Source organism: Myotis nattereri (assembly GCF_964212035.1).
Source record: "Myotis nattereri genome assembly, chromosome: 1".
Taxonomy (NCBI): Eukaryota; Metazoa; Chordata; class Mammalia; order Chiroptera; family Vespertilionidae; genus Myotis; species Myotis nattereri.
The window spans coordinates 140,865,205-140,880,365 of record NC_138075.1 but is presented as its reverse complement, the minus strand read 5'-3'; the positions used below and the strand labels follow the sequence as shown (position 1 = coordinate 140,880,365).

General features: G+C 39.8%; 1 protein-coding gene across 1 annotated transcript in view; it reads left to right on the top strand.

Moving 5' to 3' along the window:
- The window catches only part of YME1L1 (YME1 like 1 ATPase), a 58,569-nt gene that overhangs the window by 11,406 nt on the left and 32,002 nt on the right, over positions 1-15,161 (top strand). The window contains exons 3-5 of the mRNA XM_081104173.1: positions 283-445; positions 7,774-7,872; positions 13,836-13,945. Coding sequence (XP_080960299.1) covers positions 283-445; positions 7,774-7,872; positions 13,836-13,945 — 372 coding nt within the window. The remainder of the gene's footprint in view (positions 1-282; positions 446-7,773; positions 7,873-13,835; positions 13,946-15,161) is intronic.

Here is a 15,161-nt window from a genome sequence, read left to right as displayed (position 1 = left end):
TATGGGCATTAGAGATTGGAGGGTGCTTTAAAGCTCCGAAGACTAGTGATGATACCATTGAGAAGATAATTTTTTTCAACTTCTGTCAAAACTCACATGCCTGACCTTAAGAAAACAAGAACTATGAAAATATTTTTACCAATTTATATATTAGAAAGAAAAAGGAAACCAGTATATTTGTTAGATTTTTAAAAACCCATAATTGCTTCAACTAATGAGTACTCTATAAATTAAATACCTTGATAGCATTAATGTTTACTTCATTGACTTAATGTTTTACAGCCTGTGCTTAACTTAAGGGACCTTGGATTATCTGAATTAAAAATTGGACAGATTGATCAATTGGTAGACAGTCTACTTCCTGGAATTTGTAAAGGCAAAAACATTTCTTCCCATTGGCATACATCTCATGTCTCTGCACAGTCCTTCTTTGAAAATAAATATGGTAAGTTAATATATTTTTTGTTTTAATTAATTTTAATACTATTAATAATTATAGTAGTGATTATCACAATCACTGTGTACCAGATTCTTTGCTACTTGTTTTATTCCTTTCTTCCTTCCTCCCTTCTTTCCTTTCTTTTTCCTTTCCTTCTCAACTTTTTATATTGGAATTATTTTATTTTGTTATTTTTTAATATATTTTTATTGATTTCAGAGAGGAAAGGAGAGGTTGAGAGAGATAGAAACATCAGTGATGAGGGAGAATTATTGATTGACTGCCTCCTGCATGCCCCGCACTGGAGATCAAGCTCTAAACCTGAGCATGTGCCCTGACCAGGAATCGAACCTCGATGCTCAATCCAGCTGGGCTATTTTATATTATTTTTAAAAGATATTTTTATTGATTTTAGAGAGAGTGAGAGAGAGAGAAACATTGATGTGAGAGTGAAACATTGATTGGCTACCTCCTGCACGCCCTGGCCGCCCCCCCTCCCCCCATCGGGGATCAAGCCCACAACCCGGGCTTGTGCCCTGACCAGGAATCAAATCAGTGACTTTTTGGTACACAGGATGACATCCAATCAACTGAGCCACACTGGCTAGGGCTATATTGGAATAATTTTAGATTTACAGAGAAGTTGTAAAGGTAGTACAAAGTTCTATACTACAGACTTCTATTATTATAGACTTAATTAGATTTTTACCAAATAAAAGTTTAATTTTGCAAATCACTAGTTTTTCCACTAGGATTCATTTTCTGTTCCAGGATCTAATACATTATACTACATATATTGCATTCCATGTAACATACTACTAATCTCAGAATATATTGAAGAAACTGTCACAGTCCCTTTTTTTTATAGAATGTCTACATATTTTCTTGAGTCTTGTAACAATAAGTGGGTATTTTGTTGGAAGAGATGTCAGCTTTATGAATTCTTTTTGGATGATGCCTAAACAAGGAATGTTAGAAGCTTGTCAAAATACTTGTTCTATATTGCTAAAAGAACAGATTTAAAAAATATGCCGAAACTGGTTTGGCTCAGTGGATAGAGCGTCAGCCTGCAGACTGAAAGGTCCCAGGTTCTATTCCGGTCAAGGGCATGTACCTGGGTTGCAGGCACATCCCCAGTGGGGGATGTGCAGGAGGCAGCTGATCGATGTTTCTCTCTCATCGATGTTTCTAACTTTCTATCTCTCTCCCTTCTTCTCTGTGAAAAATCAATAAAATATATTTAAAAAAAAAAAAATATATATATATATATATATATATATATATATATATATATTTATTGATTCCAGAGAGAGAGTAAGGGAGAGGGAGAGAGAGATAAAAACATCAATGATGAGAGAGAATCATTGATTGGTTGCCTCCTGCATGCCCCCCTACTGGGGATGGAGCCTGGACATATGCCCTGACTTGGAATCGCACCATGACCTCCTGGTTCATAGGTCCACACTCAATCAATGAGCTACACCAGCCGGGCAAGAACAGATTTTTAAAATCAGTACAAGCACCCCGACTGGAGCTCGAAACCTCATCCTAGGTATGTGCCCTGACTGGGAATTGAATCTGCAACCTCTATGTTCATGACAGTGTTATCAATAGCTAAGACCTAGAAACAGCCCAAATGCCCATCAGTAGATGAGTGGATAAGAGTGCTGTGGTGCATTTTCACAATGAAATACCACTTGGCTATAAAAAAGAAAGAACTCTTACTCTTCTCAGTAGCATGGATGGACCTGGAGATTTTTATTGATTGATTGATTTAGAATCACAGACTTTATTTTTTTCTTTAAAATAACTTTTTTTAATTGATGAAGGTATTACATATGTGTCCCCCATTGCCCCCCCTCCTCCCCACCCCAGCCTCCCACTCATGCCCTCACCCCCTTGGTGTCTGTGTCCATTGGTTATGCTTACTATATGCATGAATACAAGTCCTTTGGTTGATCTCTCCCCCTTACCCCCGCCTGCCCCTACCTTCCCTCTGAAGTTTGACGGTCTGATCGATGCTTCTCTGTCTGTGGATCTGTGTTTTTTTTTTAAAATATATTTTTTGATTTTTTTTTACGGAGAGGAAGGGAGAGGGATAGAGAGTTAGAAACATTGATGAGAGAGAAGCATCGATCAGCTGCCTCCTGCTGGGAATGTGCCCGCAACCAAGGTACATGCCCTTGACCGTAATTGAAACTGGGACCCTTCAGTCCGCACAGGCCAACGCTCTATCCACTGAGCCAAACCAGTTAGGGCTGGATTTGTTTTTGTTCATCAGTTTTATGTTGTTCATTATATTCTACAAATGAGTGAGATCATGTGATATTTATCTTTCTCTGACTGGCTTATTTTGCTTAGCATAATGCTCGGACCTGAAGATTTTTATGCTAAGCAAAATAAGCCAGTCAGAGAAAGACAAATAGCACCTGATGTCACTTGTATTTGGAATATAATGAACAAAATAAACTGACAAACAAAATAGGACCAGAGGCATGGATACATGGAATAGATGGACAGATCTTAGAGGGAGGGGTTTGGGGAGACTGGAAGAGATTAACCAAAGAACATATATGCATTGCCCATGGACACATATACTAATGTGGTGAAAGCCTGAGGTGGGTCAGGGGTTGGGTGGAGGAGGCAAAATTGGGGGAAATTTGCGACATCTGTAATAATGTCAATAATAATAAAAATATTAGCCCTAGCTCGTGTTTCTCAGTGGTTAGAGGGTCTCGGACCTGGTTGCAGATTTGATCCGCAGCTTTGGTTGTGGTGTGTGGGTGGCAACCAATCGATGTGTCTCTCACATCAGTGTTTCTCTCTCTGTGTGTCTCCCTCCTTCCAACTCCCTCCCTCTCTTCCACTCTCTGAAAATAAATGGAAAAAGTATTCTTGAGTGAGGATTAACAACAACAACAGAAAAAGAGTGAGGAGTAGATTAGGATGAAATACAATTCTGCTTCTGATTGATTAGTATTTATTTAATTTCTTTAATTGCTGTTTTTTCATATGAGTGTGAGGAATAACTATTTCACTTTATTTATTTTTGGGGGGATTCTTTTTTTTTTGGTTTGTTTGTTTAAAGCAGTGGTCGCCAACCTTTTGGACCTCACGGACCACCAGTGGTCGGCGGACCACTGGTTTAAAGTATTAAGTATGTCTCCTTTTTCCCCCTGATTGATCTCTCCACCACTCCATGTCCCCAGGACAAGCCCCCACTGTCCGTGTGTATTGGTTATGCTAATATGCATGCATACAAGTCCTTTGGTTGATCTCTTACCCCTCCCATCTTCTCTCTGAGGTTGGACTGTCTGTTCAGTGTTTCTTAGTCTCTGGATCTATTTTTGGTTATCAGTTTATATTGTTCATTATATCCCACATATGAGTGAGATCATGTGATATTTATCTTTCTCCAACTGGCTTATTTCTCATGGCATAATGCTCTCCAGGTCTATCCATGTTGTTGCAAGTGGTAGAAGTTCCTTTTTTATAGCAGCGTAGTATTCCATTGTGTAGATGTACCACAGTTTTTTAATCCACTCATTTGCTGCTGGGCACTTAGGCTGTTTCCAAATCTTAGCTATTATAAGTTGTGCTGCTATGTACATAGGGGTGCATATATCCTTTCTGATTGGTGTTTCTGGCTTTTTGGGATATATTCCCAGAAGTGGGATTACTGGATCGAATGCCAGTTCCATTTTTAATTTTTTCAGAAAACTCCATACTGCTCTCCACAGTGGCTGCACCAGTCTGCATTCCCACCAGCAATGCACGAGGGTTCCCTTTTCTCCACATCCTCTCCAGCACTTGTCATTTGTTGATTTGTTGATGATAGCCATTCTGATAGGTGTGAGATAGTACCTCATTCTTGTTTTGATTTGCATTTCTCAGATGATTAGTGGATTTGAGCATGTTTTCATGTTTCTCGGCCTTCTGTATGACCTCTTTTGAGTGAAAGTGTCTGTTTAGGTCCTTTGCCCATTTTTTGATTGGATTGTTTATTTTTTGTTAATTTGTATGAGTTCCCTTTAAACTTTGGAGATTAAACCCTTATTTGAGATAGCATTGGCAAATATCTTCTCCCGTACAGTGGGCTTTCTTGTTGTTTTGTTAATGGTTTCTAATTATTTCACTTTAGAGGACCAGATGAAATAATTTAAAGTCCTGTAGCCCATAGTAAGTATTCAGTAGAGTAAAATTTTTATTATTATTATTGTCATATTTTTACTATTATGCCCTTCTAGTTTTCTTACTTATGTATCCTTACTGCCAGCCATTTTCTAGGCTTAGTCAGACAGAGGTATTAGGAAGGGGTTTCTGACTTTAAGGGTTCTTAGAAGAATTATTGAATCCTTACTGGGATACAAGGACAGATGAGAACCACTGTTTTTGTTGTTTCTTCATAACTTTTCTGCAGGCTCTTGTAAATAAAGTAGGATGGGGCCCATTAGTTAAGAATAGGACTTAGGAAGGAACCCCAAAGTATTCATGGCTTATAGCTATAGAAGAACCATTCTTTGTTCCAAATGACTATGGAAGCCTTGAGAGAGAAAGATCGCAGTATATCTGGTTTTATCACATTGTTCATTAGAGGATTTTAAATTGTCTCTAGGAAATACTAATTCTTTATCTTTTTATGTTCTTAAGTAAAAGAAACTGTAGCTAGCCCTAGCTGGTTTGGCTTAGTGGATAGAGCATTGGCCTACAGACTTAAAGTATCCTGGTTCAATTCCTGTCAAGGGCACATGCCCAGGTTGTGGGCTCGATACCCAGTGGGGGGGGGGGGGCATACAGGAGGCAGCGATCAATGATTCTCTCTCATTATTGATGTTTCTCTCCCTCTCCCTTCCTCTCTGAAATCAATAAAAATATATTTTAAAAAAGTAACTTCAGCTACACATATATGTCTTTTACCACTTAATTTGAATTTAATTTCATTGGCTGCTATATTTGTATATCAGATAACACAATTGACAAGTGATGGATAGTAAACTGGTGAAAAACTATATTTGGACTAGTGGCCTGGTGCACGAAATTCGTGCGGGGGGGGGGGGGGAGGGTGTCCCTCAGCCTGGCCTGCACCCTCTCCAATTTGGGACCCCTTTCGCAATCTGGGACTGCTGGCTTCTAACCGCTCACCTGCCTGCCTGCCTGCCTGATCGCCCCTAACCATTCTGCCTGCTGGCCTGATCGCCTCCAACCATCCCCCCACTGGCCTGATCACCCCCAACTGCCTCACCAGCCTGCTCACCCCAACTGCCCACCCCCCCCCCCCCACCAACCTGATTGCGCCTAACTGCCCCTACTGCCGGCCTGATCACCCCCAACTGCCCCCTCCTGCTGGCCTGATCACCCCCAGCTGCCCTCCCTGCTGGCCTGAATGCCCCTAACTGCCCCATTGCTGGCCTGCTCACCTCCAACTGCTCCCCCCCCCCCCCCCGCCGGCCTGCTCGCCCCCAACTGCCCTCCCCTCCTGGCCTGATCACCCCTAACCGCCTCTGCCTCAGCTCTGCCACAATGGCTTTGTCTGGAAGGACGTCCAGAATGTCTACCGGAAGGTCTCCTGGTCTAATTAGCATATTTATTAGTATAGATTAGCAGTGCTTTTATATATATTCTATCTAATAAAAGAGAAAGATGGTAATTGGCGTACGACTGCTACCCTTCCCATTGGCTAATCAGGGAGCTATGCAAATTAATTGCCAGCCAAGATGGCGGCCGGCAGCCAGGCAGCTTGAAACTAACATGAGGCTTGCTTGCTTCAGTGACGGAGGACTACAGCATTCCCCGCCTGACTTGCCGGCCTCTCAGCTGCAACTCTAAGCAACTATGTTGCAAATATAGAAGCTAAAAAAAACCCAGAAACCTGCTTTACTCAGCCAGGCTTCAGCCAGCCATACCGCAACATTGTATCAAATACAGACAGTAAACAAAGGCCAGAAACCAGTTTTCAGCAGCCGAGGCCTCAGAGCTAAAGCTGGCCCAGAATAAAAAAAAAAGAAAAAGAAAAAAAGGGAGCGGCTGGGAGCTTCAGTCACCCATCAGCCTGAAAATGGCCCTCAGCCCCTCACCCAGGCTTGCCAGGCACCCCAGTGGGGACCCCCCCCCCCCCCATCCAGGACACCCTTCAGGGCAAACCAGCCAGCCCCCACCCGTGCACCAGGCCTCTATTCTATATAGTAAAAGGGTAATATGCCTCCTGGCACCGGGATCAGCATGACAGGGGGCAGTGCCCAAACCCCCTGATCGCCCTGCGGCTCTGTGTGTGACTGGGTGCAGCGCCCTAACCCCCTGATCGGCCCTGCTCTGTGGGTGATAGAGGGTGGCGCCCCAACCCCCCTCCCCCCACAGGTCCTGCTCTGTGTGTGACGGGGTAGAGCCATAACCTCCCCATCGGCCCTGCCCTGAGTGTGACAGTGGCGGCGCCCCAACTCCCTGATGGTCCCTGCTCTGTGGGTGATAGTGGGGAGCTCCTCAACCCCCTGATCAGCCCTGCTCTGTGTGTGTGACAGGGTATGGAGCCCCAACCCCCCTGATGGACCCTGCTCTGTGCATGACAGGGGGCAGCGCCCCAACCCCCTGATCCGCCCTGCTCTGTGTGTGACAGGGGGCGGTGCCCCAACTCCCCTATTGGCCCTACTCTGTGCGTGACAGGGGGGAGCTCCTCAACCCCCTGATCGGCCCTGCTCTGTGCGTGACAGGGGGAGCTCGCCAACCCCCTGATCAACCCTGCTCTGTGTGTGACAGGGTACGGAGGCCCAACGCCCCTGATGGGCCCTACTCTGTGCATGATAGAGGGCAGCGCCCCAACCCCCTGATCCGCCCTGCTCTGTGCGTGACAGGAGGTGACGCCACAACTTCCCCATCGACCCTGCCTTGAGTGTGACAGGGAGCAGCGCCCCAACCCCCCAATCGGCCGTACCTTGAGCGTGACCTGGGTGGCATCGCAACCTCCAGATCCGCCCTGCTCTGCATGACGGGGCGGCGCCCCAACTCCCCCAATCGGCCCTGCTCTGAGCCCGACCAGGGGCTGCACCTAGGGATTGGACCTGCCCTCTGCCACCCGGGAGCAGGCCTAAGCCAGCAGGGCGTTACCTCCCGAGTGGTCCCAGACTGCGAGAGGGCACAGGCCGGGCAGAGGGACCCCGCTCTCCCCCCTGAGTGCACAAATTTTTGTGCACCTGGCCTCTAGTATATATATATAAAAGTATGTACAAATGAAAGGCAAAACATATTTTGATTTTTTCTAATACTTGGTAAAACTATGTTTTATATGATTTTTTTTTATGGTTTTGTAATTAAAACATTTACTTTTTTCATTTCCCCTCTAGGTTATATTGATGTATTTAGTACTTTACGTTCCTCTTGCTTGTACAGACAACATTCAAGAACTCTGAAGAGCATTTGTTCAGATCTTCAGTACTGGCCAGGTATGAAGCAATGACTTTATTTATTTTGGAAAAAATAGATGTATTTAATAAATTCTGATTTGTCTTTCTTAATGATGTTAACTATTGAAAACATTCATTTGTAGCACACAGTAAAACTTATAGAGTAGTTGTTATTTAGTTTGGGCATATCTATGGAAAATACAAAGTAGGAGCTAAATTTTGAATGTGATAAATGCCATAGTAAATCATAGCCTAGGGTCACTTGCTTTAAAATGACTAAGCACATTTGCTTACTTTCCCTCATTTTCAAAATACTAATGCAAGACAGAAAAAAATAGAAAATGAGAAGTCAGGGCAAGAAGAGGGATTTCATAAATGTGTCAGAAATTTGAGGACTTTACATACATCTATAATAATAATAAAAACATAATATGCTAATTAGACCAGATGCCTGAACAATCTTCCAGACGAAGCTGGGGCTGTGAGAGCCGAGCCCCTGGTATGAATTTTGTGCATTGGGCCTCTAGTAGTTTATGAAGTAGATGGCATCAAATTGCTAGCAAAATCAAATATGCATTTATTCATATTTATTGGTTATCATATGATAACATTATATCAGGCAGTAGTGATGGATTTTAGGTCACAGTAATAAATAAAAATGACAGATGCTATCTACCTTTATGGAACTCAGTATAAGAGGTCTATACTATTTCCAGTGGAACTTAGTAAAACCCCCAAAGTTCTAATAAAGTATAATGGGCTCTCGGATGGTTGATATAGTAAACAGTTGAAAGATATCAAGAAATGGGCCAATTGCAGAGCAGATACAGCTTTTAAATTTTAGGCTACAATTGTCAAGAAACACCTTTGCAATATGGGTCTGTGTGTGTGTGTGTGTGTGTTGAGAAGTTTGTCTCTGAAGACTCCTGGTTTGAACTCTGATGTTGAAGAGAGAAACAACAGTAGTACTCCAGATTGCTTTTGGACTTGAATCATACACTGAAGGCATCCTGCTGATTCACCATAAGTCTATATTTTATAGTCTAAATGCATTTACAACCTTGGTAGGTTTGAAGAAACCTGTCAATGAATTAGCAAGACTCTCCACATATTTGAGGAAAGCTTGCAGCATGAAAGAGATGCATGAAGTTGAGTAACAAGATCAGTAATCCTCTGAAGAAATTGTTAATGCAGAAGACAGAAATATACTTAAGAATGATATATTTTTAAATATTCATGGAGACCAAAATTATTAGGGTATGAAGTATATCTTCATTTTCAAAACATTTATAACTGTATTAGGGTATGAAGTATATCTTCATTTTCAAAACATTTATAACTCAGAGGTCAGGGTCTCTGATCATACAACAAAACTGAAATCGAATAACAGAAAGGATAGTTAAAAAATATCCTAAATAGCCCTGGCCGGCTTGGCTCAATGGATAGAGTGTCAGCCTGCCGACTGAAGGGTCCCAGGTTCGATTCTGGCCAAGGGCACATGCCTGGGTTGCGGACTCGTTCCCCAGTAGGGGGTGTGCAGGAGGCAGCCAATCAATGATTCTCTCTCATCGATGTTTCTATCCCTCCTTCTCCCTTCCTCTCTGAAATCAATAAAGAAATATATTTAAAAAAAATAACCTAAATATGTGGAAATTTAAAGATACTTTTCTGAGTTTCTTGTGACTGAAGGGAAATATCAAAATCAAAACTGAAATGACAAACAATTAGTAATGAACCACAATGAAAATCTGCATATCAAAATGTTTGGGTTGGTGACATACTGATGTATCGAGCATTGCATAAGCTATTAGGAAATGAGGATGGGAAATAAATCTATTAGCAATCATTTTGAGAATGTTTTAAATAGAAATTAATATGGACAAAACAGACATGAAATTAAGTGACTATAACAGCAAGAACATTTTACTTAATGAAATCAAGAACAGCCCTAGCTAGTTTTGCTCAGTGGTCAGAGTGTTGGCTCACCTGTGGACTGAAGAGTCCCGAGTTTGAATCTTGGCCCTGGTCAGGACGTGTTTGGCTAGCAACCAATTGATGTGTCTCTCTCACATCAATGTCTGTCTGTCTGTCTGTCTGTCTCTCTCTCTCTCTCTCTTTCCTCGCCTCTTTCATTCTCTCTAAAAATCAATGGAAAAATATCTTCCCTTGAGTAAAGATTAAAACAATGAATGAATGAATGATTGAAAGATGAATGAACAAATGAACAAGCCAAAACCAAATTTACTTTGAAAAAAAATTAAGAAAATAGAACAGACAAATCTGTCTAAGAAACAGTAAGGAAATACAAACAATATCAGAACTGAAAAGTGAGACCTGCCACAGATAATCCTGTATAATAAAAGGCTAATATGCAAATCAACTGGATGGTGGAACAACCGGTGGCTGTGACATGCACTGACCACCAGGGGTCAGGTGGTCAATACAGGAGTTGCTCCCTGGTGGTTAGTGTGCTCCCACAGGGGCAGCACCGCTCAGCCTGAAGTCTGCCTCCCTATCAGTCGGACGTCCCCCTAGGGCTCCCAGACTGCGAGAGGGCACAGGCTGGGCTGAGGGACCCCCCACCCCCTAGTGCATGAATTTCATGCACCGGGCCTCTAGTGAAGATTATAAAATTATAAGAATGTTCAGAAAGAGAAAGACAAATACCTTATGATTTCACTCATGTGGAATCTTGAAAAATAAACAATGCAAAAACTCATAGATACAGAGCAGATAAGGAAGGGAACATAGAGGAAGGGAATTGGGAAATAGGCAAAAAATGGCGAAGAGGGTCAATTGCATGGTGATAGATAGTAACTAGGTTTTGGGGGCTGATAATTTTATAGTATGTACAGAAGTCAAATTATAATGTGCACCTGAAATTTATATAATAAAAAATAAAAAAGTTACAAGATGCTGTGTATAGTTTTATATTGTAAATAAAAATGTGTTGGAACATAATTATTCAAGCTATAAGTTTGCAATATTGACACAATAAGAGATAAGACAATACTGTAAAAATGGAAAAGTAACAGTTTTGAAATACAGTTCCTTTGCCCCAAAGCACTAGGCTGGGATGGCTTTATGGTTATATTCTGTTTTCCAGGATTAGCAGTTTCCGGCTATTTAAAACTATTTTATTAATAAGGAAAAGATAAAATAGGCTTCCCTGTTTATTTTATGAAATGACTGATACTAAAATATTAGCAACAAAAAATACAAAGGATCAATTTAGCTTAATAATATAGATACGGAAACCGTAAATTCTGAAAAAGCAAGTTTACAATGTGCTAAAAATTATGATTAAGGAGTAAAAGAGAGAAGAAAAGCAATGTTATTTCAGTGTATGATAAAAAGCTGTGTGATATATTTTAATTGTTGTGCTTCCTAAAGATTCTTAAAAAGTTAGAGTATAAATTTTAATTTCTTAAGGATAGCTCTTGGATCTCATTATTATTAGAAACAAGGTGTGTAATATCCTGTGTGCAGCAGTAATTTGGAGGTTCTGAGCAATGTTATTAAAAAGAAAAAGAAGGGAATTATATATAAGCTAAAAGAAGGGGCCCCTAGCCGCTTTGGTTCAGTGGATGATGCATCTGCCTGCTGACCAAAAGCGTCCTGGGTTCAATTCTGGTCAAGGGCATGTACCTCGGTTTCAGGCTTCTCGCTGGCCCGGGTCCTGGTCAGGGCGCATGCAGGAGGCAATCAATTGATGTGTTTCTCTCACATCAATATTTCTCCCTGTCTTTCCCTCTCTCTTCCCCTCTCTCTAAAAATCAATGGAAAAATATCCTCAGCTGATTTAAAAAAAGGGGGAGCAGAATTATAATTTTAGGTAAGATGCTTGTTTATCAGGATATTCAAGAAAATCAACTGAAAGGCTGCTCAAGTAGTAAGAGTTCATTACGTAGATACCATGTAAGATAAATGCAAAAATATCAATGGTTATTTTAGCAATAGAGTTTATTTACAGTTTTTTCAAAACCCATTAAATATTTTATCCTGACAAGAAACATGCAACATAATGTATACACACATTATGTGTGTGTGTGTGTGTGTGTGTGTGTGTGTGTGTATAGAAAACTTCAGTGAAAGAAGTAAAGGAAGAGCTGAGTAAAATACAAAGAAAAATACCATAATCCTTTATAGAAGGACTTAGTATTATAACAATATCAATTCACACCTACATTTATCAATTCAGTACAATTCTAGTAAAGACTTGTTATGAAAATTAAGTTGATTTTAAACTTGGATGTAAAACAAAACAAAACAGAATCTGATTTTTTTCTTACATTAAAATAAAAGTTCTAAGTAGGTAAAGGTCTGACAAAAAAATTCAAAGTATTAGATGAAGTCAGTAGACTACTTTTAAAATCATAGTTTGGGTGTTTGAAAGAGCAATAATTTTCAAGTTATTAAAGTGAGAACCTTCAATATCTGATTTTTTTTGTGGGCTTACTAATTTTCTCCATTTTTCTACTTATGATAAAGCACAGTACAGAAGCTCTGCTAGTGTGGCTTAGTGATTGAGCATTGACCTATGAACCAGGAGGTCATGGTTCAGTTCCTAGTCAGGGCACATGTCTAGGTTGTGGGCTTCATCGCCTGTGGGGGGCATGCAGGAGGCAGCCAATCAATGATTCTATCTCATTATTCATGTTTCTACCTCTCTCTCCTTCTTCCGTCTTCCTTCCTCTCTGAAATTAATAAAAAGTACAATGCAAAAAAACTACAAATTAAAAGATAGGGCTACATTAATTTTATAAATTACTGTATCAATTAAGAAACAAAGACATTAAAATAAATGTATGAAATAAGTATAACTGAAGAGTAGTATACATGACATCCATATTCTGCAAGTGAAAATATGTGCACAGGTCATGCATGAGTAGTCAATTTACTAAAGAAATAAAAATAATAAAAATAATTTTTTTTTCCAAATTTTACTCTCACTTCTATTCCAAGATGCAAATTAAAATAAAATACTACTTTTTGTCCATCAGATTTGTACAAATTAACACGATTTATATTACCCATTGTTGCAAAGGCTGTGGAGAAAAGGATAATCATATTCATTGGTGGGTGTATAAATTGATAATAGCTTTCTAGAGGGCAATTTCTTAAGTGTTAAACCATGTAAATCTTACAGTTTTACTATTAGGATTTTTGTCTGCATGTACTGTAAGAAAATAGGCATAAGAATTTTACTGCAGCATTATTTTTAGCAATAAAAAATAGGAAGCGCCTTAGCTGGTTTGCTCATTGGATAGAGCGTTGGCCTGCAGACTGAAGGGTCCAGGGTTCGATTCCAGTCAAGAGTACATGCCCAGATTTCGGGCTGGATCCCCAGTAGGGGGTATGCAGGAGGCAGCCAGTCAGTGGTTCTCTCTCATCATTGATGTTTCTACCTCTCTCTCCCTCTCTCTTCCTGTCTGAAATCAATAAAAATGTATTTTTTTTAAAAAAATAGGAAGCAACTAATGTCTGGAGTAGAGAAATGGTTAAATAAATTGCTTTATCCAGATAAAAAATTGGAAAACTATAAACAGCCATTAAGCTGAATGTACTGTCTGACCTATTTTGAAAATGTCCATGATATATTAAGTGAAAGAAAACAATGGCAGAAAGGTATATACTATTTTTATAGAAAGAACATGTGTTTAAACACATAGAAGTATAGTCATGGAATTGTTAACCAAAACTGGTTACTTATAGGAAGTAGGAGTGGGATTTGAGGAATTAGGAGACACTGATTTTTATTTGATACACATCTGTTTTTTGTTTTTTTACATTTTTAAATTACCAAAATAAAAGTAAAGTCGATTACATAAATCAATCCATTATAATGACAAGTGTGTTGAAGTGACAGGGAAAGAACTATTAAAAAATAAGATGAAGACCTAGGATGTACAGGTCTGGTGTCAGCATTTTGAATCTTAGGCATAATTCTCTTCTTGTACAAAATGTACAATGAGAAGTAAATGTGACATTGTTTCATTCAGTTTTCATACAGTCTCGGAGTTTTAAAACGTTAAAATCAAGGACACGACGTCTGCAGTCCACCTCTGAAAGATTAGCAGAAACACAGTATATAGCACCATCATTTGTGAAGGTAATTTAGACCATTTTTGTTTGTTTGTTTGTTTGTTTGTTTGAAAGAGCAATAATTTTGAAGTTATTAAAATGAGAACCTTCAATATCTGAGTTCTTTTGCATGCTTATTAATTTTCTCCATTTTTCTACTTATAAAGGATGAATATCCTGTGTAATCCTAACTACAACTCCTCTGGGTGTCAGACTTATCTTTCCACTGGCCTTAGACATCTCACTCTATTTCTTGTTCCTACCAACCTATACCTGCTTATGAGTAGCAGCCACTCAAGCTAGTAGCCTGCTGATCAACTTTGATGTGTCCATCTTTTATCTCCCACATCCATTAATCACTAAGTCCTATTGATCATTAAAATCCTGTTGATCCAACCCAGCTTCTTAAGTCTCTTTTTTATCCCCTCCCAGTTCTATTGCATAGACTTTTACAGTAATCTAGGCAAGAAATGGTTACAGGCACTCAGGTAGTCTCCATGCCTTTAGTTTTACTACCTTCAGTTTAGCCTCCAGACTGCCACCCACCAGTCTGTCTAAAATGTATTACATGTCATAATTGTATTCCCCTGCTTTATTGTCACCTGCCGTGAAACACAAGGCATGTTATTGTTTGTTCTCTTGCTTACATTTTTTTGTTCTCATCTCTCAATGTGTAACCCCCCCCTGTACCCCTACTTTCCTCTTCTTTTGCATTTTAAAGTCCTGTCACATAACCTTGTAGTTCTTCAGCTCTAAAGACTGTTGTTTCATGCCTTTTTAGATTGTCCATGCTGTTTGTTCTCTGTGGCTAAGATATCCCATTCTCTGAAAGGCCTTTCTTGACTTCCTTAGGTAGCATTTAGTTTACCACCATACCTAGTACTTCTGATATAATGTCAAAACTTTATATATCTCTCCCCAATAGATGGAAAGCATTCAGATAATTGTTTATTCATCAAAGGAGTTTGAACATCAAGCAATTAGAACCCTAAGTCAACCTATTTTAAGTATAGTGTTTTTACAGAGAATTTCTTGATTGACATAGGTATAGGATCCACTGTTATTTTCCTAGCCATTGACTAAGTAATTTATTATTGAGTTTTTATAAAATTTGTCACACTAACAATGAGATTAAAAAATTCTAGAATTTCTATAAATTTTTGAGTGTGTGAGTGGTCAGAATATTTCTGGGGAGTGCTACTACCTTTTACAGTTAGTTAATACTAATGAATTGCTTGTGTATT